The sequence below is a fragment of the Phoxinus phoxinus genome, assembly GCF_949152265.1.
Source record: "Phoxinus phoxinus genome assembly, chromosome: 3".
Taxonomy (NCBI): domain Eukaryota; kingdom Metazoa; phylum Chordata; class Actinopteri; order Cypriniformes; family Leuciscidae; genus Phoxinus; species Phoxinus phoxinus.
The window spans coordinates 14,581,792-14,606,263 of record NC_136878.1 but is presented as its reverse complement, the minus strand read 5'-3'; the positions used below and the strand labels follow the sequence as shown (position 1 = coordinate 14,606,263).

The 24,472-nt window shown below is 38.0% G+C and overlaps 2 protein-coding genes across 2 annotated transcripts; one reads left to right on the top strand and one right to left on the bottom strand.

Moving 5' to 3' along the window:
- Nucleotides 1–97: 97 nt before the first annotated feature.
- atp6v0a2b (ATPase H+ transporting V0 subunit a2b) lies at nucleotides 98–18,707 on the bottom strand. Its single transcript, XM_079608639.1, has 20 exons — nucleotides 17,764–18,707; nucleotides 17,182–17,260; nucleotides 16,810–16,907; nucleotides 16,209–16,346; nucleotides 14,626–14,723; nucleotides 13,046–13,172; nucleotides 12,843–12,925; nucleotides 12,421–12,514; nucleotides 7,456–7,668; nucleotides 7,196–7,346; nucleotides 6,922–7,061; nucleotides 6,572–6,729; nucleotides 4,431–4,521; nucleotides 3,909–4,027; nucleotides 3,609–3,819; nucleotides 3,398–3,517; nucleotides 3,188–3,307; nucleotides 2,307–2,424; nucleotides 1,366–1,537; nucleotides 98–1,224 (listed from the first exon to the last, which is right to left on the bottom strand). Exons 1-20 carry the CDS (start codon nucleotides 17,878–17,880, stop codon nucleotides 1,122–1,124), a joined length of 2,550 nt encoding a protein of 849 aa, XP_079464765.1. The 5' UTR covers nucleotides 17,881–18,707; the 3' UTR covers nucleotides 98–1,121.
- On the top strand, nucleotides 18,513–24,442 carry trmt2a (tRNA methyltransferase 2 homolog A). The gene is made up of 12 exons (XM_079608653.1): nucleotides 18,513–18,817; nucleotides 19,273–19,913; nucleotides 20,118–20,226; nucleotides 20,718–20,899; nucleotides 21,077–21,191; nucleotides 21,306–21,421; nucleotides 21,503–21,614; nucleotides 22,107–22,229; nucleotides 22,320–22,395; nucleotides 22,490–22,606; nucleotides 22,702–22,798; nucleotides 23,893–24,442. The coding sequence occupies exons 1-12, from the start codon at nucleotides 18,734–18,736 to the stop codon at nucleotides 24,053–24,055; spliced, it is 1,935 nt and encodes a 644-aa protein (XP_079464779.1). The 5' UTR covers nucleotides 18,513–18,733; the 3' UTR covers nucleotides 24,056–24,442.
- Nucleotides 24,443–24,472: the final 30 nt, after the last annotated feature.

The following is a 24,472-nucleotide window of genomic DNA, read 5'->3' as shown; positions in this document are numbered from 1 at the left end:
AAACAAAGTGATGTTAAATTTAAGTCTTACAAACAACAGAAACTCTCCAGTGGCAGTGTAAAAAGCTTTGCTCAAAAATGGCACAGAGATCAAAAGATATTGAATCAATCAAACAATCTTCACAGGTTTGATTTTTATTGTGTAATGTTAAATATTGAGCTCCTGTGCAAAATATGGAATGTAAGTTACCAAAGCACAGAATCTTCAAATGAAAGATAGAAATCAAAATGAGTGATTAATAAAAAAACAAAATTGGAATGAATTCAGTGGCTCACAATCCACACACCAAAGTGTCACATTAAATTGAGTTAAAAACAAAAAAAAACACTCTTCTCAAGAGTCAGAACAGAGTAATTGAACAGATCTATGATGGTTAAAACACTAAAACATCTCCATTTACGATATAATTAAAATTAAATGACTGACTGTTTCACAACTCTCTGACTTTAAGCTTTGCCCTGAACAGCAACACAGATGATACAATGCATTTCATTAAATTAATAAATTCTAATTGACTTGAACTGAAAAATTTAATCCACCACCCATTTGAATACATTCAGCATGTTTGGCACTTAGAAACATCAGAGCCTCCTGTGGGCTAAGTAGGGCAAGAAGATCATCTGCAGAAGTATTTGAAATGAATACTGAGCCTTGTGAAGCTCTCTGATCTTTACAGCACTAGATCAACACTATGAATGACCTACATGAGCCAGAATCATGTTCCAACGCTGTGGAGGATGAAAATCAAATCCCAATGTCACTCATGGAATGTGCTCAGCAATGGAGAAATGAGCATCTCTGCACAGCCAACCGGCAACATGGTAGAAAAATGATATTCCAAAACTGCACTTTTGTGAAGAGCGGACAATACATTCAAGAGATCTAAAGCACGCAAGAGTCCTATTTACAGTCCAGAGTCCTTGTCTTTGCTTTACCTCAGTGTTTGAGTTGATGGTTGCAGCAGAGCATCTGATGAGGCTCGGTATGTCAATGCTGATATGGAACATATATAATCTGGAAAGAGTATTTGGTTGGGCCAGTTTGGCATGTAGTGCAACATCACTGTATATAAATCTGTTAAAAATTAAGCTCACATACGCCTGTCTTTAGCGTCCTGCAATTCATAACAGCCCTTCGTTTTCAAAGCTGCTGTGCATGAGAGAGAAGGCAAACGGTACAAACTTGACGCCAGCGCCGCTGTAGAACTTATTTTGAAACTCCACCCTGAGGAGAAAGAGAAAGAGATCATTTCACTTTGAATCATTTGTGTTCAGCAACTAACTTTGATGTGATTGCTGAGCGTGATGGACTACAATAATACATGGTTTTGGTGATAGTGGTGTATATTTGAGGTGTTGTACTGACCAGTGGAGTCTGAGAGCATGAAGGAAGGCTGAAAGTCCCTCCATCACCAGCAGGATGGACACAGTGAGGACAGCAAACAGACCAAAAGCAGGCACCAGGAGCACAACACCCCAACTGGTGTCCACACGTAGGCCGTCCCGCATCACCATCGCCCACAATACTTCAGAGAGCTCTGGATCACAACAAAACATGTTTAGCATTCTCTTATATTAAATGGATCATATTCTAGCCATTCTTATGGGCAATTTGCACTTGACTGGCTGTTACACATGGTCAGTATTATTTTAGATGTTTGAATCTAGACCAGCGGTTCTCTACCCATAAATAGTTCTCTATTTAAATGGTTAGTTCACCCAAAATGTAAAATTCTGTCATTTATTACCCTCATGTCATTCCAAACACGTAAGATATTCATTCATCTTTGGAACACAGATGAAGATATTTTCTGACAGCCTATGCAACTACCACTTTCAAGCCCCAGAAAGGTAGTAAAGACATCACAAAAGTGATCCACGTGACTAGTCTATGGTAGTTGCATTGCCTGTCAATGGAGGGACAGAAAGCTCTCAGATTTCATAAAAAAAAAAAAAAAAAAAAGATCTTCAATGTGTTCATTTTTGGGTGAACCAATCCTTTAGAAGCCGGAGCATTGTCCAACAGAAAAATCAAAGATAAATATTTCATCCAGTATTTCTGCTGTAATTAATTACGATAAAGCTTCTTGTTTCAAAGTATATTATTAACACACACTATGTATTAAATTAATAACAAATTTACTTTGTAACTCCAGAAGTTTTAAGAACTGTATGTTCTTCAATAAAAAACAAAAATTGTTGAAGGGAAAACATTTAAGAAATACCATTGCAGTTTCCTTGTTTTATTATTTCTTTTTAGCACTCCTCATTCAAAACGTAACGGTCATTCATGGATATGTTACTCACGGGCATGTGCCAGGCTGAGAGCCCACAGGCGGAGGTAAGACGCAGTGTTAGAGATGCAGCCCAGACAGTACTCTATAGTGTGGATGGACTGATTGAGGAACAGATCTGCAAAATCAAGCTGTGGAAGAAAAGAAACATTCTTAAGCTCATAGGCAAAGTTGTTTATTCACACCAAAGGGTGTACTGAACTGGGGTGCGTTTCCCGAAAGCATCGTTAGCCAACTATGATCGCAAGTTCCGCCGTTATCAGCATAGTTCAACGATTTGGTGTTTCCCGAAACCATCGTTCCTACGAACGTTCGCAAACAGCATCGCAAACTTGTGTGGTTGCAACGACAGCTCTGGAGCTGTGGTTAGAAGCATAGTTTCTAGTTTACATGAGATGTAGACTGAATAAATCCTTATCTTTAGCAAAATAAGCAAGCTGACATTCAGTACAACCCGTATTTTTTATTTAGAATACATACAAATGTAATTTACGTCTTTTAGTTTGTCAAGAGATTTAAAGCACCGTTTTTGAAGACTGCGCATGTGCGAACGTGCTCAACTATGTAAGAACGAGCCAAATATTGAGTCTGGTAATAAAGCAAAGTAACTGATAAAAATTTGAAATGGTCTTCAGATGCCATGTATATAACTTATATGACGAAATCTAGCGTTAATTCGATCTCAAACAGATTAATTAAAAAAAGTTATTAGTCCACCACGTGCGAGACGTCATAAACCAACGTGGTTGAACGATACTTTACGACATTCGGTTTCGGGAAACACTCGTGACTAGCTAGTTGATTTCTCCAACGATGCATCGTACTATGGTAGTTAAGCAGTGAGCTATATAGTTGTACGGGAAACGCACCCCTGGTTGGTTCTGAATGTCTCACCTCCTCTGATTGGCTGTCAGAGCTGGAGGAGTGGCTGTCCAGGCTGCTGCCTTCCTCCATATCATGAACTTGCATGAGAGAGAGCTCCTCCTCACTGTTCCGCCGTACACGCTGATACCCCTACAGAGAGAGAGCAAGAGAAAATGAGCCAAAAGGCTTCAGCTAACTGGAGAACACACTCACACACACACACACAAAGAGGATCCTCACCCTGTACATGCTCAGGCGGTCTCTGCCCTTGTGCTGCCAGTAGAGGTAGAGAGGTTTGCCCAATAATAACACAGGCACAGAGAACACGGCCACAATCACCAGGAACACTTGAAGCCCGGCCTATGGGAAAGAGGGAAAGTAAATGAAAAGAAACCAATCTTTTTAACATGTAAAAGTGGAATGGCTGCACATCTTGTTTTTTGAGTCTAACCTGTCCTGGGAAAAGGGGTCGGTTGGAGTCCCCCTGCATCAGGAACATGTTGATAAAGTGGATGAGGATGCTGGGAGCTGTCTGAGAGTCTCGGACTGTGAAAAACAGCCACTTATAGACGATCATGAAGACCAGATAGCCGAAGAGACACAGCAGGAAGAGCAGCTCAGGAATTAATATTAGGTACAGATTATATGTCCGTCTGAAGTGCCTGAACAGAGGAACATATGAAGCATTAGAAGGATCAAAGTCACAACATTTAGCACCGATCTATTGGAAATAGCTTTTCAAATATCCCACAGGTGATTGAAAACGCCAAGGACGACTCCAAAAGTCATGTGGATTATTCCTACAATCACAGACATCTTCATCTTATAGGAGTTCAGGAAGGTGAGACGGTTTGATGCCAGGTTCCAGATCTACAGAGAGTGCAAATAAACTATTATTAAATGAAAAAATAAGTATGCATTTTATCAAGATTATAAACTCATAGCTTTTAATTCACCCAGCAAACCAATTAAGATATTAAGTAAAGTGACATGCATACATTCCTGACAATATCCTACAGTAAGTTGCAGCACTCCTGCATTTCAGTTCTTCTTATTGTGTTGTTTATGTATATTTAACTAGCACTGTATCTATGGTGCATTGTGTGTATATTGTACATTGATATTCCACCCCAGTATACATATAACATATAATCTATGTGCTATATACAAACCATAGACTTTCACCCTCCGTTACACTTGTTATTATGGTGGTGAAAGTAAATTGATTCTTTTGTTTTGATTACATAGCAATAAAATGAAGTCAGAGACCTACCGGGTCTATTCCCACAGGATATGGCCCTTTAAAGACTCCTGTGGTGTTTGGATCCAGTGCAAGAAAGCGATTTGAGCTGACAGTGCTCAAACTTAGGAAGAGGAGAAAAAAAGAGAGCACATTAGAGCCACATACTGTACATGAGAAATCTGCTGTTCCCTACCAATAAAATTGCATTGCATCGTCTGCACCAGCACAAAGCTCCACATTTTACTGTCAACATTGTGGATGTCTTGGTAAATAAATTTGAAATCCTCTTGAAATTTTTACATTTATTGACTTCATCAGATATATGATTGCAAGGATTACACTACCATTCATAAATTTGGGGTCAGTAAAATTGTGGAATGTTTTTGAAAGATGTCTCCTTTGCTCACCAAGGCTGCCATTATTTGATGAATATACAGTAAAAACTGCAATATTGCAAAATATTATTACAATTTTTAGTTCGAGCTATTTTCTAATTTAATTTATTTTAAAATGTAATTTATTCCTGTGATGTCAAATCAGAATTTTTGGCAGTAATAACTTCAGTCTTTCAGTGTCACATGATTCTTCATAAATTGTTCTAATATGAACATACATGTTTTTCAGGATTCTTGGATATAATATAGCAATCCTTGTTAAATATATTCTCAATTAAATTCTTAAAAAATAAATAAATCTTACGAACCACAACATTTTGAATGGAAGTGTATCCAGCATAAACCTCTTCAAACCGCATCATGAGACTCAAAATCATTGTTACCTCCCCCTATTTGTGTACTTGGATTAAGCTGTCAGGATAAAAACTGGCTGTAAAAGTATCTGATAAATTGAATTAGCTTTAGTGAAGCCCATATTTCATCTGTGGAATCATGGAAAGTTGTACTTACATTTTAAAACAATTACTAGATAGATAAGATATTTAGCATACTACATTTTTTAACATTTGTTGCACACTGCCTACTGTGTGTGTGTACACAATCATTGTCACATTATGAAATAACTTATTATTGGCACCCCTATAAATTCTTATGAGTAAAATACTTAAGTACATTTGGATTCATATTTAGAAAACAAATAACAAACCAGGGTGACTAGGAACATGAAATTGTCCAGCCATGACTTGTTTCACAGAAGTATAAATATGAGAAAACACAGAATTCCCTTAATCATCCATCACAATAAGTAAAACTAAAGAATATAGTTCTGATGTGCAGCAAAAGATTGTTGAGCTTCACAAAATAGAAAGTGGCTGCAAGACAATAGCAAGAGCATTGCAAATTCCCATTTCCACCATCAGGGCAATAATTAGGAAGTTTCAATAAACTAAAGATGTTACGAATCTGCCTGGAAGAGGACATGTGTCTATATTGCCTTAATGGACGGTGAGGAGGAGAGTTTGAGTGGCCAAAGACTCTCCAAGGATCACAGATAGAGAATTGCAGAGATTAGTTAAGTCTTGGGGTCAGTTTCAAATTCAAAATCCTCAATTCAAACAACCACTACCTCACCACATGTTGTTTGGGAGGGTTTCAAGAAAAATCCTCCTTTCTCATCCAAAAACAAACTCCAGCATATTCAGTTGTCAGACACGACTAGAACTTCAAAAGGGACTGGGTTCTATGGTCAGATGAAACACAAATAAATAGCTTTTTGGCATCAAACGCACAAGATGGGTTTGGTGCAAACAGGGATAAAAAGAACCCCATGCCCATGGTTAAAAACACTGCTGTATATTTTGGGCCTATTTTTCTGCCGGAGGTCCTGGCCATCTTGTTCAGATACATGGTATCATAGATTCTTGCAAATATCAACAGATAAATCAAAACCTGACGGCCTCTGCTAGAAATCTTATAATAGGCCGTAGTTGGATCTTCCATCAGGACAATGATCCAAAACAAACATCAAAACACAAAACAAAAATGTGTCACTGAGCACAAAATGAAGCTTCTGCCATGACCATCCCAGTCCCCTGACCTGAACCCTGTTGTAAAATGAGTGAGCTGAACTGAAGAGAAGAAGCACCAACATCTGGGAATCTGAAGGATCTGGAGAGATTCTGTATGGAGGAATGGTCTTTGAAGAGTGCAATTAATTGTGGCCGACATGTTTTGGAGAAAAACATTTCATAAAGAGATTTTCCTTAGAACACTCACCTCCAGTCTCCATGCTCGAACATGGCGCTGACGTTCCACCCCGAGCCGAACAGGTTGAGTGATTTGGAGAAGCAGTCGTTGTATATTAATCCGGTGTAGACTGAAAATACGCCCATCAACAGAATGATGTAACGGCCCTCGAAAAAAATGTTCAAGATCTAAACAAATGAATACAATGTTAATCAAACTGTAATGCAGTTAACAGAAACAGAAACGGTAAACTATTACTAAGGCTAAATAATGTCTTAGCATTCGATTTCTTTTTAAAATCCACATCTAAATGAATGAGAGGAAAGTTAATGCTCGGTTGTAGGCAAATACAGCATGTCATAACAGCAAGCTGAATGCACCTCATTCCTGGTTCTCTTCAGCTTGCGGTCATTCTCATAGAGAACCATCCACAGAGCAAACAGTGCCATGATGATGCCGTGCCCGAGGTCTCCAAACATCACGGCAAACAGGAAGGGAAAGGTAATGATTGTATATGGAGCTGTGAGGTGTGATAAAAAAAATTCACATCTTATCTAAGCATCTAAATGTATGAAGCATTGAGGACATGTAAAATGGGGACATGTATATATGATATAAGATTTTTAAAAAGTCCTTGAACAGCTGCCCTCTCACCTGGGTTGACCTCTCTGTAGCTGCCCACGCCGTAGGCATCCACTATATTCTGAAAGCCAGAGGTAAACTTGTTGGTGCGTATGAGGGTCGGTGGAGTGTCACTGCTTGGGATTCGATTGACAAATGACGGAACTGTGGCTCCACTCTTCCTCTGAGACGAAACAACAAAAATAGCACAGCAGAGTTAAGGATATGTGCACACAAATCAATCAGATGTATTTGAATTAATGCGCCACCTGAAATAATGTCAGGTTGCTTACCGATCCATCCTCTAGCGCTCTCCGAAGAGCAGGCAGATCGTTTACAGGACACCACCCCTCAGCTATGTGGCACTTGTTTGTGACATCAAAACTGCAGAGGTTGAGGATGTGGTATATGGCCTTCATTTTCTTAACCTGGATTACCCAAATGTACACAGACTCTGAGGCCTTGATCAACACCTGCCTCAGGTAATCCTCAGTGCGGTAAAGAACCTATGAAGAAACCACCAAAAGCATTTCAACAACAGGTTCACAAATGCATCAAAATAATACATAAAAGAGTCTTCTATAACGTCCCAAGGGTGGTGGTTCAAACACACGGCCTTAGCAAACTTCAAAAGGACTGCAGGATGACCATTTAATTTATTCATACATTTATTTACTGGTCGTTTATTAATAAAATATGATATATATAAATATATAAAAAAAAGTACAATATTTTTTTCTCAATAACCAACAGTTCGTACTTTGTAATTTTTGGAATCACACAATGAATTGTGCTTGATTCATTTAATGTCTTGCAGTTAATAAGAGTGATATTAATGTGCTAAAAATAAGTTGAAAACAACCAACTTTGTCATAATTATAAGAGAAAAGATATATAGACAGGTAGAAAACCGCTGTTCTAGAAGTATTAATAATTAGGTCTATAGGATGTGTGTATTTTCCAGTAGGTCAATGACACGTGACACGAGCAGCCACACATGGCATTTATTGCCCTGGTTTCTGAAAGGTACGCTCAGACGAACATAAAAGCTTTTTGCCAATTTATCTTCAATCAATCGAGAAACATTAAGCACAGAAACAGCCTGATTTCTTTTTTCATGATTGACTGGACGAGCCTTTTCATTTTCATAGGTTTTCCTATATTTTGTCCTGTTTATGACACATGAGCAGGACCCTGAAAGGAACAGTGTGTGTTGAGAGTATCAAATGATTCACTAGTGGAGACTTGTCCAGAGCCTAGACCTCATGAATATCATGTGCTTAGCTGGGCCACTAACACAATCTTCTTTCTCTCTCTTGCAGAGCGGTCACAAGCAAACTCAAATGCCTTTGAAACTAACCTGCCCCCCTTAAATTCCTCCACTGCATGGCTGTCTTGAACTTTTTAAGAAAGATTGCAACTGAATTTTATTAGCCTTTTATTTAAAAAAAACAAAACAAAATCCATTTTACCATAGAATTTGCTACTGCAGAATTTATTAATGTCAGGTAATAGTTTCCAGGACAGAGGTTTCGGTGTGTCCTGCACTTTCCAGGTCAGGGCAAAACTGTGCTTAAAGAAATAACATTTCTGTCATTAATTACTCCCCATCGTGTCCTTCCAAACCCGTAAGACCTTTGTTCATCTGGACTGAGGGACTAAAACTGATTTCTCTTTCGGTGTGGAACACCACTCTACCTTCATCAAGATCTAATGTTTGCTATTGTCAACCAAAGTATCAGTCCTCATCAGAGATATAAAGAAGTATGATAATGCGATGTGGACTCAAGTAACTTTAGTAACTTTATTTGGTAGCATTATTATTGCTAACTGCTAACTGTATTATTTATTCATATAATTATTATAGGTTTGGATATAATATTCAGTGTTTTTATTTCCCTTGTGCATTTCTATTAATTACAGCATTTAGCCTATTTTTGTGCAAGTGAGATGCGTAAAGAGCATCTGTTGCATAAATCATTGTCTGTCTATTATCTATAAGCAGCACATTCAATATATTTTACTCTGAGCAAAATATAAACACAACTCTTATTTTGTGTTAACTACAGTTGTTGATGTAGGCAAGTGAAAATATACGCAGAACTGAGAGAATTTATGAAGATAAATGATAGTCTGTGTCTCACAGGGTAAAGGAGTGAATGTTTACAGGATATTTTAGGCAAACAACAAATCACCACTAATCACAAATCGTTTTCCTGTAGTTGTAAGGCTTCATTTGAGTAGTCAGTTCTCAGGGAAGCACAAAACATATTGCTCTTATCCAGGTAGGCTGCAGAATTCCATTGTATAGGTATGATTGTTTTAAGATATTTGTATACCCATTGCAGTTACAATGTTGCACAAGTGCATGCAATACGAATATTTTTGAGAAATTCTTATATTTCTTGTTGGGAGTGGATGCTAACTGATGGGTATAATCTTACCTTGTTTTTACACAAAATGTTTTGCTATATTTTTTTTTTAAATTTTAGTTATATTTACATATTTGTATATTTACAGTAGGCATAATGCATTGCGTATGTACCATGAGTCCAAGTAAATTTTCTCTCATTCACCTGACTCATACATATGTTCTTTTTAAATCCATTGGCTCATGTAATAGTAATATAGATCTTTGTAGTATTTTAAGTGATATAACAGATTCTATAAACAACTTTAAAAGTTAATTTTCAGCTTTTTCCAGCTCTCTGCACTGGCGTCATGCAAATACTCACTAGATCGGAAATCCAACATGCGGGATTATGCAACTAGCCCATTGTCACGTTTTCCGTCACCATTTGACAATATCCCAGCCACAAACACTGAAATGACTGTTGCATCTGAATACGAGGCACGTGTTTGTTGCTAAGCATCTAGTGTTAACATTCTAAGGGCCATTCACACAGAACGTGTTTTTTCCTTCCACTGCACTTCGTTTTCATTGACTTTTGAATGCAATCATGACAGTTCTGGGAGATCATTATACCAAACAATTCTGATGACAGACTTTAGCTCAGGCTTGAGATTCTGTACGATGTAATTGGTCTGCTGGTTAATCCGCTGTTGATGGGCATTTTTAGAATTGAAATGTGTATTAAAAAAATTTATGTGCTCAATTGAGGTGGATACATTTTTTATCCGATAAGACATGCGCATAAACTACTATGCAAACACATTTACCGTATAAATCCTGTATAAAAAATAAATAAAAAACTCAACAGTGGAAACTGAATAACTGGACTAGCCAGCGGACCAATGGCATGGCATCGTTTGGTCATTCTGAAATGCCTAAGCCAAAGTATATTTTATTGCCTTTGAAATTAAATGAAATTAAAAATGTTTAGTACATTCCATTTGTTTTACTGTAACCTTCCATAACTTTTTTTACACTGTAATTTTATTAAGTGCATTCACTTAAACATGTGCTGAGTGTCTTCTTCAAAAAGAGACCAACCAAGGTCTGTATTCCAAAGCATTCACGAATTACAACCATTTTCAAGTCTATGTTCAAAAAGGGGGGTGACAGTTAAAGGGGTCATGACATGGTTTTTTTTATTTCATTATTATGTTCCCTTAGGTGCAAATATAGTATTACTATAGTTTTTTTTACCAAAAACTTTAAAAATTTAGTGATTTATGACCTTTTCCCACCCTGTTTCTCATCCTCTGATTCAAACAGTCTGTTTTGGGGGTGTTTCCCCTTTAAGAGTTCAGTGTTAACGCCCACTGTTATGATTGGCTAACGTCAGTGCCTATACATCAATTATTAACGCCCCCAGCCAGAACGTTTGCGGATTCGGCGTAACTGTTTAATAGCGGGTGATGCATGCGAAGCGATGGCTCTTGCAATGATAAAACCTTATTATGTTTGAGCCAGAATCAGAGGAAAATGAACGATCACCACAACAACGAAGACTGGATCAGCCCGTGTCCACATGGAAAGTGAAACTATTCAGCCCGTGTCCACATGGAAAGTGAAACTATTTTGAATTAATAAAAAAAAATTAACCCGAGACACTTGAAAACAGATTATTGTTGCATAATTATCATATAGCCTAATTTGCTAACAGTTTAACATTATTTAACTAATACCAATGAAATGATAGGGTGTACCACGGACAAAAATGCATGCACAGGCCATATTTGAAGATGCAGCATTGATAAAGGCAACATTTTTAATTTTCTATCACATGTAGGCCTACTAGAAAGGCGACATATTTTCAAGATTCTCTTATACAAATGTGTTTATATTAGCCATGGTAAAAAGTAAGTTTGCGTCGTCGTTGTTGAGCCCAGAATATTCGGCACGGACTTATCTTTGAGCAACAGTTTTCTGGCAAAGCCAAGCATCATATTGGGATTTTTTCCTCAAAACAGTCATCCTTAAATGTATAGAACAAACGCTTAAACTAACACTGCCGTGACTGGGACGTCCGCAAAAAAATAAAGTGCATCCATTTTTTCCCCTGACGACTGGATCTTTCAGCGTATTTAAAAAGTAGTTTAAAGTTTTAAATACATTACTTACAGTTTGCGTCGTCGATGTTGAGCCCAGAACAGTCGGCACGGACTTATCTTTGAGCAACAGTTTTCTGGCAAAGCTCAAAACAGTCATCCTTCACATGTATAGAACACACGCTTAAACTAACACTGCCGTGACTGAGACGTCTGCAAAAAATAAAGTGCTTCCATTTTCCCCTGACGACTGGATCTTTCGCAGCGTATTCAAAGATGTTGTTTGTCCACAGCCAGGAACAGCACATCTGCGGCATCGTAATTTCCCTGTACACAGACCCACTCGCTGTCCGTCGACTGAACACTAGTGAGGCGCGCGGCGCGCGGCGCGCGGGCGCGACAATGATACGAAATGAGCGTAGTTGCCTTGCGCTTTAAGCGTAGTTGTCTTGTGCCGGAGGCGGTCACATGCAAACGCTGGTACGTCACTTCGTACTGTGACGTCACTTCTTACCATGGATCCCGAACGAGCTGTATTTAGAGCTTGATTAAATAAATGATTCGTTTATAATGGGGAGGACGTCTTAAGCTATGAAACTTGCAGGACGTTTTAATGGTACAAAGACCTCTTATATACCAAAAGATCAAGGCAAATTTGGTTTCTCATGTCATGACCCCTTTAAGGGAAAGACCAGCCAGTAAATGACTAGTGAGATCACACTTACACTCTTCATTCGTGTTACACACAAACTGTGTCTCTCATAAACTTTAACAAGTGAGAAGACAAGCTCATCCTGACTCACCGTGTGCAAGTCCTGAATGCGTGTGCGGAGCCCCTCCACCACATCTGTTCTCTCCTCGTTACTGTTGGGGTACGGGTACAGGTGACAGTGGTAGCTATGGAAACAAAAAAACTCTCTTTTCAAAACTACAGCACTTCTACTTTCTATAAAAGAATACAAATACTCAGAAAGAATTCAAATAAAATTAAGAAATGAAAGTCAGGAAGCTTCCCCTAAATGTAACGGGGAATAAGCCATTTATAAATCTTTATAAAAAGCAGCAGCTTCCCGTCTGTCTCAGTGGTGCAATCAGTTAGTGTGTCGTGGTTAATGCAGTGAATGTATATAAAGTTATGTATTAATAAAGTTCTTTAAACCACTCTGATTAACAGAATCACTAACTAGAAGTAGAATATATGAATTTAATTTAAAAAACAAGTTACCAGTCACATATCTTCTTAACTTTCTGTCCAATCTGATCTCCCCAGTAAGAGATAAGGAACACCACATTCCTGGTTGGCTCCCCCTGACAAACCAGACAGAGAACAGACCATCACAAAAAACCTGATATCTATAAACTGAATCAAGCATGCATGTTTGTTACCAAAAAGATTTGATGTTATAAATAAATGTCAACTGGTCTCACCGAATCAGGGTCGCCCAGAAGCTCGTCTACCTCAGAGTAGCTGAGGATGGTGTAGCCCTTACACACTCTCCAGAGCATTCGCTCAAACGCCTCGATTTTTACGCTCTGGATGAGTCCAGAAATGAACCTGAGCAGCAGGGACAGAGGATTACTCAACTTTACAACAGTGGCATGAATTGAAAACTTTTTGGATATTAGCACCACAAGTTTTGCATGCCTTTAAACATCCATACAAAAAACAGGATAGACTAATATAAGTCTTTCGCTCATCTTCAGAACACAAATGAAGAAGTTTTTAATGAAATCTGAGAGCTTTCTGTCCCTCCTTTGACAGTCTATGCAACTACCACTTTGTTCATAAAGTTCATAAAGAGATCGTAAAATTAATCCATATGATTTGAGTGGTTTAGTCCAAATTTTCTGAAGAGACTCGATCGCTTTATATGATAAACAGATTAAATTTAGGCTTTTATTCACATTGATCAGCGAACATAAACAGAAGCTCAACCGAACGTACGAGCACAGACCTCATTTGTTCTTGCAGAAGCTCAAACGTGCCGCATTACACGAGAATGAACCTCATTGGTTCTCGCACGTCAAGCGAACATGCTTAAGTTTCCGTTTACCACAACTGATGTGTCAACTAAAATTAACATTTTCACTCACCGACCAATTTGACTACTAAATTTTTAAGTTACCGGCCATTCAGAACTTCTACTAGTCAAAAAAAGAAAAGAAATTAACCAGATTAACAACGTTACATATTTCTAATTCAAACAAAATACTGTCATCCAGCATCTTCTCCCTTCCTATTTCATCCTCATGCTTTTCACCAAAAATGTGTTTATTTGGAAAATAATGTATTTTCCGTTAACCAAATGCTTTTTAATCTTCACTATTGCTTCAATGCAAATAAACAAACGCGCCGTTATTTATTGCGTAGTGACGGGCATGTTTAAGATTAAGACAGACAGATATACGCAGATTCTATGCAATACACTATTTACCGTAATAGATCACAATGACTCACGAGTTGAGTATTTGCGCAAAATCTGCGCAGATTTGGTTCACACAAACTTCCCCAGCAAAGTGAGTAAACATAATAATTAATAAGTAACACGCCAAATTGGCTAATGATTTGAAAGCGCTACCCGCCACAGTTGATTTTGTTAATTTCAAACCCTGGATATATATGGTAAAGCCTAAATTCAATCTATTCATCATATAAAACAATTGTGTCTCTTCAGAAAATGTGGAATAAACCGCTTAATTCATTTGGATTAGTTTTACAATCTCTTTATGAACTATTTAAAGCGTCAAAGTGGTAGTTGCGTAGCTGTCAACGTAGGGACAAAAATCTCTCACATTTCATTAAAAAGATCTTCCTTTGTCTTCCGAAGATGAACGAAAGTCTTATGGGTTTGGAATGACACGGGTGAGTAATTAATGACAGATCTTTCATTTTTGGGTGAACTATCCCTTTATGGCCCGGGTATACGCCATTTCCTCTGTTGGTGAGCCAGAGCAGAACGCAGACAAGGGAAATATACTTTCAACTTTATGTTTTTAACACTGCTCACCCAAGCTTGGCTCCAAGCCTCTGCATGCTGGTGTAGTCCATCACAGGTTCTTTCTCTAGAAACGGAAACTCTTCATACTGGGCCTGTGTCGACTCCCTCTAATCATACACAAGCAGAAACACAGCAAGCTATTAGATTCACAAACACACAGGGCAGGGTGGTATATTGAGTTTGTACAATATTTTTTTATAAACGATATAGAATGAGGCAATACCATTTAAATATCGATATACAGTAGTGCGTTATTATGAGCACAACTGAAAAATAGCTGAGACAGAGTGAGCTGCTGCGAGGAAAGTGCATAATCCAATTTGTCCTAAATATGAGATATGCTTTAAGATATAGTTGACACGTATGGTTTAAAGCGGCTTGCCCCATCAGATGCTCTGACAGATACTTGTGCCATTTAATGCTTTTGAGATGTGGTGTTTTCCTTAGTGCATAACCTTTCACAGATATACTCTTCATCTGTAAATGTTAGAAAGTCATGCAAATATTTCCATTTTGCTGTCGGGAGTGGACAAGCCTTCCCCAAGTGAGTCTCCGCTAAACTTCGCACACTTAAAACGTCACACAATGAACGAGTGCAGTCCCGCGCATGTGCGCCAAACAGACGGAGCGGAAACAGAATAGGATGCAAAAATTCGGACTAAAATATACCGGTAGCTACATTTTGCTAAAATATTTGTTGTTGGACAATAAATGTGCCATACCGGTATGTAGAATTTTAAACCTACAAGTAAGTATTTTTATGATAGCAAAAACTGTAAAGTGACCATTGTAATGGGGTAATCAAATTTATTTAAATTTTTAGTTTAGTGAAATTAACTTCTGCTTTAAAAAAACTTATTTTTGCTTTTAGATTGTAATGTTACATTGCAATGTGATTTTAACTGTTTTTTTGGGGGGGGGGGGGGGGGGGGGGGTTGCATACAAATGAATATATAGCATAGCATACATTATGGTTACATTCACTTTATTTGTTTTCATAGCCTTTAATATGAACATTGTTTGTAGGACAACATTGGGCAGAATGTGATTTTTTGAATAAATTTTTTTATTACAGATTTTTTTTATCCAAATAGAAAATACCAATTTTTGTTGGCCAAATACCATACATTTTTGCCTGAATGTATATCGTCATTCAGGCAAAAAATTTAATTAAAATACTGATTTTTTTTTTTTTTTTTTTTTTCATATTGGTCAGCCCTAGACACATTATAGCCTCCATGATCAAGAAGAGGAAGTCAAGAGTTAAAAGTTCTGGCAGTCAGTGGAAATCAGGTGACTACAAACCGCCTGCATGAAACCCACAATCCTGCTCTCTAGAGATAAATTCCTTTCAATTACACCAAAGAGGTCGAACATGGTCTTGCATCAAAAACATCAAAAGACACAGAGAAACAAAAGACAAAATGCAGACAAGACTGAACTAAGATTTTTTTTAAACTTTGATTCACATGGATCTGTTTGTTTAACAATAACATTGAGATAATGAATGACAAAAGCATGGTAAATCCTTCCACCAAGACGTTCCCTTTTTATTTAAGCTCAAACTTGTGACAGGGAATCACACGTCCTACCTCTACACTGTGGTGCACAAAGTTGCGTGTGATGCGCAGCATATGCGTGTACTCCGTCAGTTCTAGAAGGTTCTTCTGGAGTTTCTCCTTGTTCCTGGTGACCTCACTCAACTCTAGTTCCAGTCTCTGAAGTTGTTCCTAAAACGAAGCACAAAGGCCTCAGTCATAACTTAATATCAGCATTCATATCAATGCACTGGCATTGAGGAAAGTGTTCTTGAAAGAGATCTAGTAGGGAACTGCAAAACAGACTTCAACTGATTGATTGACATTAATGTCAAATACAGGCAATAAATTAATTTAATAAAGACAAGACAAAATGATGGATATGCAAATAGATTTAAGAAAGGCCCAATGCCAAATATTCTATTAGTGTACATTAAGGGGAGTTTTTAAATGTTCTTAAAAGTTATCTTAATAACAAAAGTAAAAGTAAATAGCTTAGCTATGAAAAGACAGAAAACAGAATAAGAATTATATTTAAAGCAGGACTCTAATTTAACTAGGCAACTGCCAGTGAGACCGGGGGTAAAAAAAGTGTCTGAAAGCTCAACTAATAACACAAGAGCTAAACAAATGAACAGTGTCGAACAGATCTCACCATTATGACCATCACATGTTTGGGTAATGGTGCAGCTGGGTTCACCTCCCCTTCTGGCAGTGGGATGTCTTCTTTTTTAATTTCTCTCAGAAGATATCCTGTTACACAAGTCCACTTTGAGTTCATTATCATGTTTGTTTCTGAGAATTTATCAAGTGCCATCACAACATTTTAAAATGAAACACGCTTTACTGAATAAACTCAACTATAGCAATGTGAATAACCTAATTTGTTAGGTTCAACCATCATGTGTTCAGAAAGTATTGAGACCCTTTAACAGATCTATCATTTTACTTAAATACTGTAACATGATTTTTAAATTATGCCCTTCTTGGCCTTATTAGATTAAGAATTGAACAGCAAAGCTTTTACCTAGAATCCTCTCCATCTCTTCACATTTCTTGATTTCATTGACAAACTTGCGCTGAAAAGAGTTCACACTTGGGTTGAGCTGAAACAAATAAAAACATCAGATTAGTAGATCATGTACATTAAAATAATACGTTAAAATATGGAAATGAATGTTTCATGACATTTCAATTGAATTTACGCAGAGTTAAACATTGTATAAAGATTATTTGTTAATGACTTATGAGAGAAAATAAAATTGGTGCAAACTAAAGTGTGCTAAACATTTATACATCTTTTAAATCTGGTGCTTGATTTTAGTGTTCTGTTTTTGATTGACTCTGTAACTTCTTCTTAAAAAGGTTGTTTGAAATAAACAAGATTTTCTAATAAAACATGTTGTGAGCTTATTGGCAACAGGGGTGTGCCTATAGGATACAAACATTTACCCATTAAGCACAGCCAGACTTTTTGTATTTAATGATGTATTGTACAATTTAATTAAAATGCTTTTGTAATTTAAAATTAAAACAAATATTATTGTGTGAGAGATTAATATTTCAAATAGGAAATGCACATAATCAACAGCTTATTGAGATTACTTACGTCTCTGAACTCCAGCAGCCCCAGTTCGCCGAGTTCACAGATGCAGTCATACGCGGAACCGGACTGCAGAAAGAGCTGGGCCAGACACATCTCCTCACTCCGAAACAACGAACCCATGTTGACAAAACACGTCCTATCCTCACCAGGGGAGGGCTAAGAAGTGTTAAATTCGCCAGGCAGTGAAGTTAAATGTGAATAAGAAACCCTACAGGTCCGGGTTATGTGCTGACTGGACTCTTGGACTGGGCTGATGAATGTCTGTCAGCGCTGGGGCTCTAACTTCAGCTTCAGCCGCTTTATCAGTGACACGTCTCCCGTCTCCAGTCCCAACAGCCACATCTGAACACTGAAAAACCGCTGTCAGTCCTTGTATGAATCAGACCCAAGGCTCCAGTACAGTTGGGTCGTCCATTCCAGGCTGAAGTTCGGCTGAAATCCCACAGCACCGATTCTTTTAATAAAAGTGACTTTCCGTTGTAATTTGCGCTGTCTTGGTTCCAGATAGCACCGAGCTAGAAGCTACTGTCGAGTGTTTGGCCTCTCATTCAATAATCTGATCTCCGTGAATTACCCCCCCTGTTGTCTTTTACAGACTATCATGTAATGTTTAACAACAGTTGATAGACATTCGAGCTTGTTTCTGTCTGTCTCTTCCGAACACGAACCTCTTGTAGCCAAACTTCTTGGTCCGTCACAGTAGAGGCTCGGCACTTACTTTCCACAGTTGAGTTACACTTCAAAATAAAAGTCTCGGCTTTTTTGTGCTAGATCAAATTAAACGCTGCGCTGGAATGAAACGAATTTAAATGTCTAAATACACTGCAAATAAATTACCGGTGCTATTTAAATGTGTTTAGTATATTTAAAACAATTAGTCTTAGAACATATTATTTAATAGACATTGACCGGTGTTCCCACAATGCGCTGCTTTTGACACGTGTTTCTGTCTCAAAGATGGCAGCTTGCATGTATGCATAAAGTGCACAGTGGTTATAGAGCTCCTTCAGGATTTATAGTGAAGAACACTGAATACCAGTGTGATTTGACAGCGCAGGTTTGTTCAGACGATGTGAAGAAATATCAGAAATAACTTTGCTTTCCATTTGCTTTGCATTTAATTGTCCTAAAAATACAAACTGCTTTGTTTTTTTAGTCTTGTTCCGTCCATTAGTTGACATGTTACATGCCAATGTAGTTTTTAGAGTGTTAAAATGTACATGCATTATGTATAAGGGAATTAGTATATCTTGTGTATATATCCTGTATATAACTGTTCAATATTTGTTGTTTTCAATGGTGCTGCTGTGTGAGAAAATCATTTTTAAAGTACAAATATTCCATTGTAGTCTCAATTAATATGATGTCTTAAATCTATGTTTAATAATTGTATATGAAACTAGAAATTTTGCTAAGTTTTAAGTGAATTATAGTATAGCACATTGGATAACGCTGCTAAAACTGATTCTTGAAATTGAAGGTCTAATTAGATTCTTTTGCCATTTTATGCAGAGCAAAATGACAGATGTGGCAGTTGACAAGAATGTTCCAACTGGTTCATTACCAAGCCCAGAAAAGGAACCAGATGACCTGATGCTGATGGAGGAGAAAAACGAAGAGAATCAGACAGAAGCAGCAGCAGAAGGAGAGGGTGCAGCCAGTGATGTGTACCGTTATATCAAAGGAGATCTCTTTACCTCAGAGATCTTTAAAGTTGAGATTCAAAACTTGCCCAAGTACATTGGTTTTAATGACCTGAAGAAATTCCTCAACAAGCATGGGATCAATCCTCACAAAATTAAGCTGTTTAGCAGACAGATGTTTGCCTTTGTCACTTTTAAGAACCAGGAGGAAAGGGACAAGGCCATGAAGGCAGTGCACGGCATGCAATGGAAGAGTAAAGTGCTGAGTGTACGGCTGGCCAAGCCCAAAGCTGATCCCATCCTCAAGAAGAGGAAGCAAGAGGAGGAAACAGAAGGTGGCCCGCCGGGTGCAAAACGTACTGCGGGTGGCCAGGAGGTAGAGGAGGATGAGGAAAAGCCTCTCGATATCCAGATTGCCAATGCTGTGACACCCTTGTGGAACGTGCCGTATGAAGAACAGCTGAAGAGGAAAGAGAAAGAAGTTGAAGGTGTTCTCCTGAAACTGACCAGGTATTTCTGATTTTCTGATGGGTCTGGTGACATGCATATGCGTGAATGGCTGCCAGGTATTTCTTTTAAAATAGAAATGTTTTATAAATTGCATGACATCGTCAGCCATATAGTTCATACATGAGCTTCTGGTGGTATAAAAAAATTATGTTGATCAGTAAAAGTTCCTTCAATACAACTATTTTCCTTGATACTTGTTCTCAGAGAAATTGGCAACAACAACAAAGCCATGCTTCCCTGGCTGTTTGTTCAAAAAGAGAAACACAACAAAATGTGCTGCCCACTCGAGGCCATAAGACCATCACCTGTGCAGGTAAATCATCCGCATGCTCACATGCATTATTCTAATCTAACACATCACATAGGTAACTAAATAAATATCATAAACTATCATTGCATTACCACTGTATTCAGCATAAGAATTATTCAATGGCGTTCAGAAAGCTCGAATATTTAACATTTCTGTCACGCCCCTTGCACATTTAACTTACCGTCAACTTTATAAAGACGATTCAAAATGTTTGTAATGTGTAAATCTATAATAAAGTGATTGATAATGATAACAGTCCGATACGGATCATAACGGACCATGCTCAAGCAGCTTATTTCATGCATTGTTGCTGTGGTAGGTTACAGTTCACATGTGCTTATATAGCACATTCTGACTGATTTAATGTGATTTTTAAGGTTAATTAAACACTATATACTGTAAAAAGAAATCATCCGTTTAATAAAATCTTTGTTTACAGAAATAGTATGACTAAGTGTGATTGTCACTGTCTAATAAAGAGCCTGTACTTGCAGACGGAGTACAGGAATAAGTGTGAGTTTGTGATTGGAGTGGGAGCAGATGGTGAGGATAAGACTGTGGGCTTTCGTTTGGGTAAGTATAAAGGAGGATCCTGTGCAGTAGTGAGTCCATCAGAAACCACCCATGTGTCTTCTGAGGCCAAGAGGGTTGTGCAGGAGTTCCAGCAGTTCATCAGGTGAATTAATTTACTGTTAAATGTTTAATGTGCATCTAAATCTAATTATATGTATGGGCCTATCAGTGAAATTTGTTTTGAAAGGGTGTTTCAATTCCAGGGCCAAAATCTATGTCTTCATTACATCAGCCAATGTGTATGTATTTCTATTTTTGTGTTTTGTGTTATCCTGAACAGGACCACTACATATGCAGTATACAGTCCAGAGACTTATGAAGGTCATTGGCGGCAACTGACAGTACGAACAAGCAGGATAAAGCAAACCATGGCCATTGTTTTCTTCAATCCACAGGTAAATAAGAGTGGATTCAGTGGTTATTTTTGTGTCCACTTTAGACATTAATCATTTTACAAATCGTGGAACTATTGTTACTGTTGAATACTATTTTTTTTTTAAACAAACTAGAAACTCCAAGAAGAAGAACTTGAGGAACTGAAACGAAACCTGCGTCAGTATTTTACCGAAGGAGAAGGAAAAGAAAGTGGCCTCACATCTTTGTACTTTGTGAGAATGGGACAAAGGTAAGCCCCCCAAAATTTAAAATGAGATTAATTTAGATTTTGGAGCACTTTACATTAATTGATTATCTTGCATCAACCCAGGACATCTGCGGGTACAGAGGACCTGCCATGTGAACATGTGACCGGAGAAGAATGCATTCACGAAGAACTTCTCGGACTGAAATTTCGCATTTCTCCTCACTCATTCTTCCAGGTAATTTCTTGAGGATTAACATTACACTACGATAGTTAAAAAGCATCAGGAAACTCATTCCTTTATGCCATAATGTATGTGATTCAGAATATTAACTAAGTAGGGGCATAATAGCAAGCATATTCGTCTAAAATAATTCTGTATTTTCAGCTTCAGAATCATGAATATTTTTATTCTGGTGTCACTATTGTCCTGTGCATTGGGTTACCAGCACAAAGTCCAGGCCTATTAATATCCACCCCCAATGTAATACCAAATTTAGCATTTTAATCAACAGTACATTTTTTATTAACCTTTTACCATATGTTATGGTGCATCGAAATAATATTGTATCGTGGGTTCAGTATCATGATATGTATCGAATCGTGACATGAGGGTATCGTTACACCCCTGTTAAGTAGAGGATATTAATATTGATCTTCAGTTTAAATGTCCTGCATTATTGCTTTTGAAAAGTTTACAATATTATTATTATTTTTTTGATACTGCCAGACGAACACACCTGCTGCTGAGGTTCTGTACTCTGCTGTGGGTGAATGGGCTCAACTGGACCAGGACAGTACTGTGCTGGATGTGTGCTGTGGAACAGGAACCATCGGCATCTCATTGGCAAAGGTGTGGCATTTGCTTCTAAGAATACCCCAAAAAACAGAAAACTGTTCTCAGAACATCAATTAGCCTTAAATTCTGTGTTGTCATTAACAGAGGGTAAAGAAGGTGATTGGCATTGAATTGTGCCAGGAGGCAGTGCAAGATGCTAAGGCTAACGCTGAAGCTAATGGTAAGCCAAAGTGACATTATCATTGTCCTATTTTTCTCTCTCCATCTCATCTCCCCTCCCATGATCTACTCAGACTTTAAATGTACATTTTCAGGCTTGACCAATGTGGTATTCCACTGTGGAAAGGCTGAAGATGTGTTACCCTCTGTTCTTAATGCTGTGGTATCCCCCAACGTCACGGCAATCGTAGATCCTCCGAGAGCAGGGCTACGTACGTAAAGTACTCTCTCAGTATCTTGATATTACTGCTTTAAACTTGTAGATGTGGTGTTTTTAAGTTTTGACCGTGGTTCTCACTCTTACCAGATTCCAAAGTTATTCTAGCAATCAGAAGAGCAGAGCATCTGAAGAGACTCGTCTATGTCGCCTGCAATGCCAAAGCAGCTATGAACAATTTTATTGAGTAAGTTTATTTTCTATTTAAAGTCAACACGAAATAGCCTGGCTAACGCCAGACCCAATTCTCGTTGAGACTTGGGTCTGGGAACCACATGTGCATTTTCTCGTATTTGAGGCGTGGTTTACGAATGCCCGGCGCCGTTTATTGGGTGCTAAGAATGTCTATCAAATGCGCCTGTACGTAGCTCATAGCCAATCGTTTCCATTATACCAGATGACGTATGTAGAGCGACAGAAATTAGACAAGGAAGAAGACGATGGGTAAGATATTTTTGTGTAAACAATGACGTTCAGCGACTATTGCCGTTTGTGCAAGATAAACGTGAGGGTCGAAGGTATATATGGATATAAACAAACTGCTTAGTTGTGTCGCATAGATGTCGTAATCGTCTTGCTGCTCCCTCCCCGTTCTGTGATTGGTTCCCTAGATGAGGCGAAAATCTGGTCCATGGTATCCAGACTGCCTTTCAGCGTGAATAAAATCGCGCTGCGCAAAGGCAGTATGGGGAAACCCAGGCTAAACACGAAATGCATTTGCAAACAAATTTTACTTCCATAATGTGAAACAGGATATATAACAAGTACAAATTTAGGGCAGGGACATCAAATCTATCACAAATTGATTGAATTGTCAAAATATCGGTATTACATATTAGAAGATAGGTGCTTTGAGTGGAAAAGGTGAAATATGAAAGTGATTTGTGACACAAACCTCATTAAATTTCTTTGGTTACACTTTATTGTCCATGTTAGTGTAATTATACATTTAAGCACTGAGTAATAATAATTAAACTACATGTACTTACTATAGGGTTAGGTTTAGTTGCATGTAATTATGCATAATTTATAGTTACAGTAACTACATGTAACAAGGACAGTAAAATAGTGTTGTTACCATTTCCTTTTTGGCTCATTTAAACCTCTTCCCCTAGCACAATAAGACCAGACATTTGCATTATGAAAACAGGGTAAATGTGTTCAGGCTGACTTTCCTCTGACAATATACTCTATTATATGAATGTTCCCATTCAACTATATTACTTGGTGAAATAAGCACATCAGAGCCTACTCCGTTTGAATAAATTGTTTGTCTAAAAGTCTCTGTAGAGCTCCTTCTAACCGTGTGCGAGGAGCCGCTTTCCGTCCAGTGAGAGCTATGGCTGTTGACCTCTTCCCTCAGACCATGCACTGTGAAACCATCCTGCTGTTTGAAAGAGTGGACTACAGCTCCAATACTGACAGTCAGACCGCAGAGACCTGAAGCCCTGCTGTCCTTACATCTACCATGCTGACAGAGCAGAGAAACATTAAAACTCTTGGATGGTTGTGTTGAGAGAGAAAAACAATGTATTTCAAATGTTTGTTGTTCCCCCCCCCTCCAGATTTTAACTGACTTGATCAAAGTGCTCAAACCATTACCATATTTTTGTATACGTTTCCTTTTTTCTCTTTTGTTTGCATTAAAACAACCCAATTAAAAACAGCACAAGACATCAGTTTCTGGTCATCAATTTATTTGCATAAACAAATCACTGAATCAGCAATCATGTCACATTAAAAGAAATTTAGGCAGCGTTACTTGCAGCTAAATCATTCAACATTATCCCTTCAACGATAGCGCATTAAAAAGCACGCATTTCTTCATAACTAATACTCACTTGGCAAGACTGACAGGACA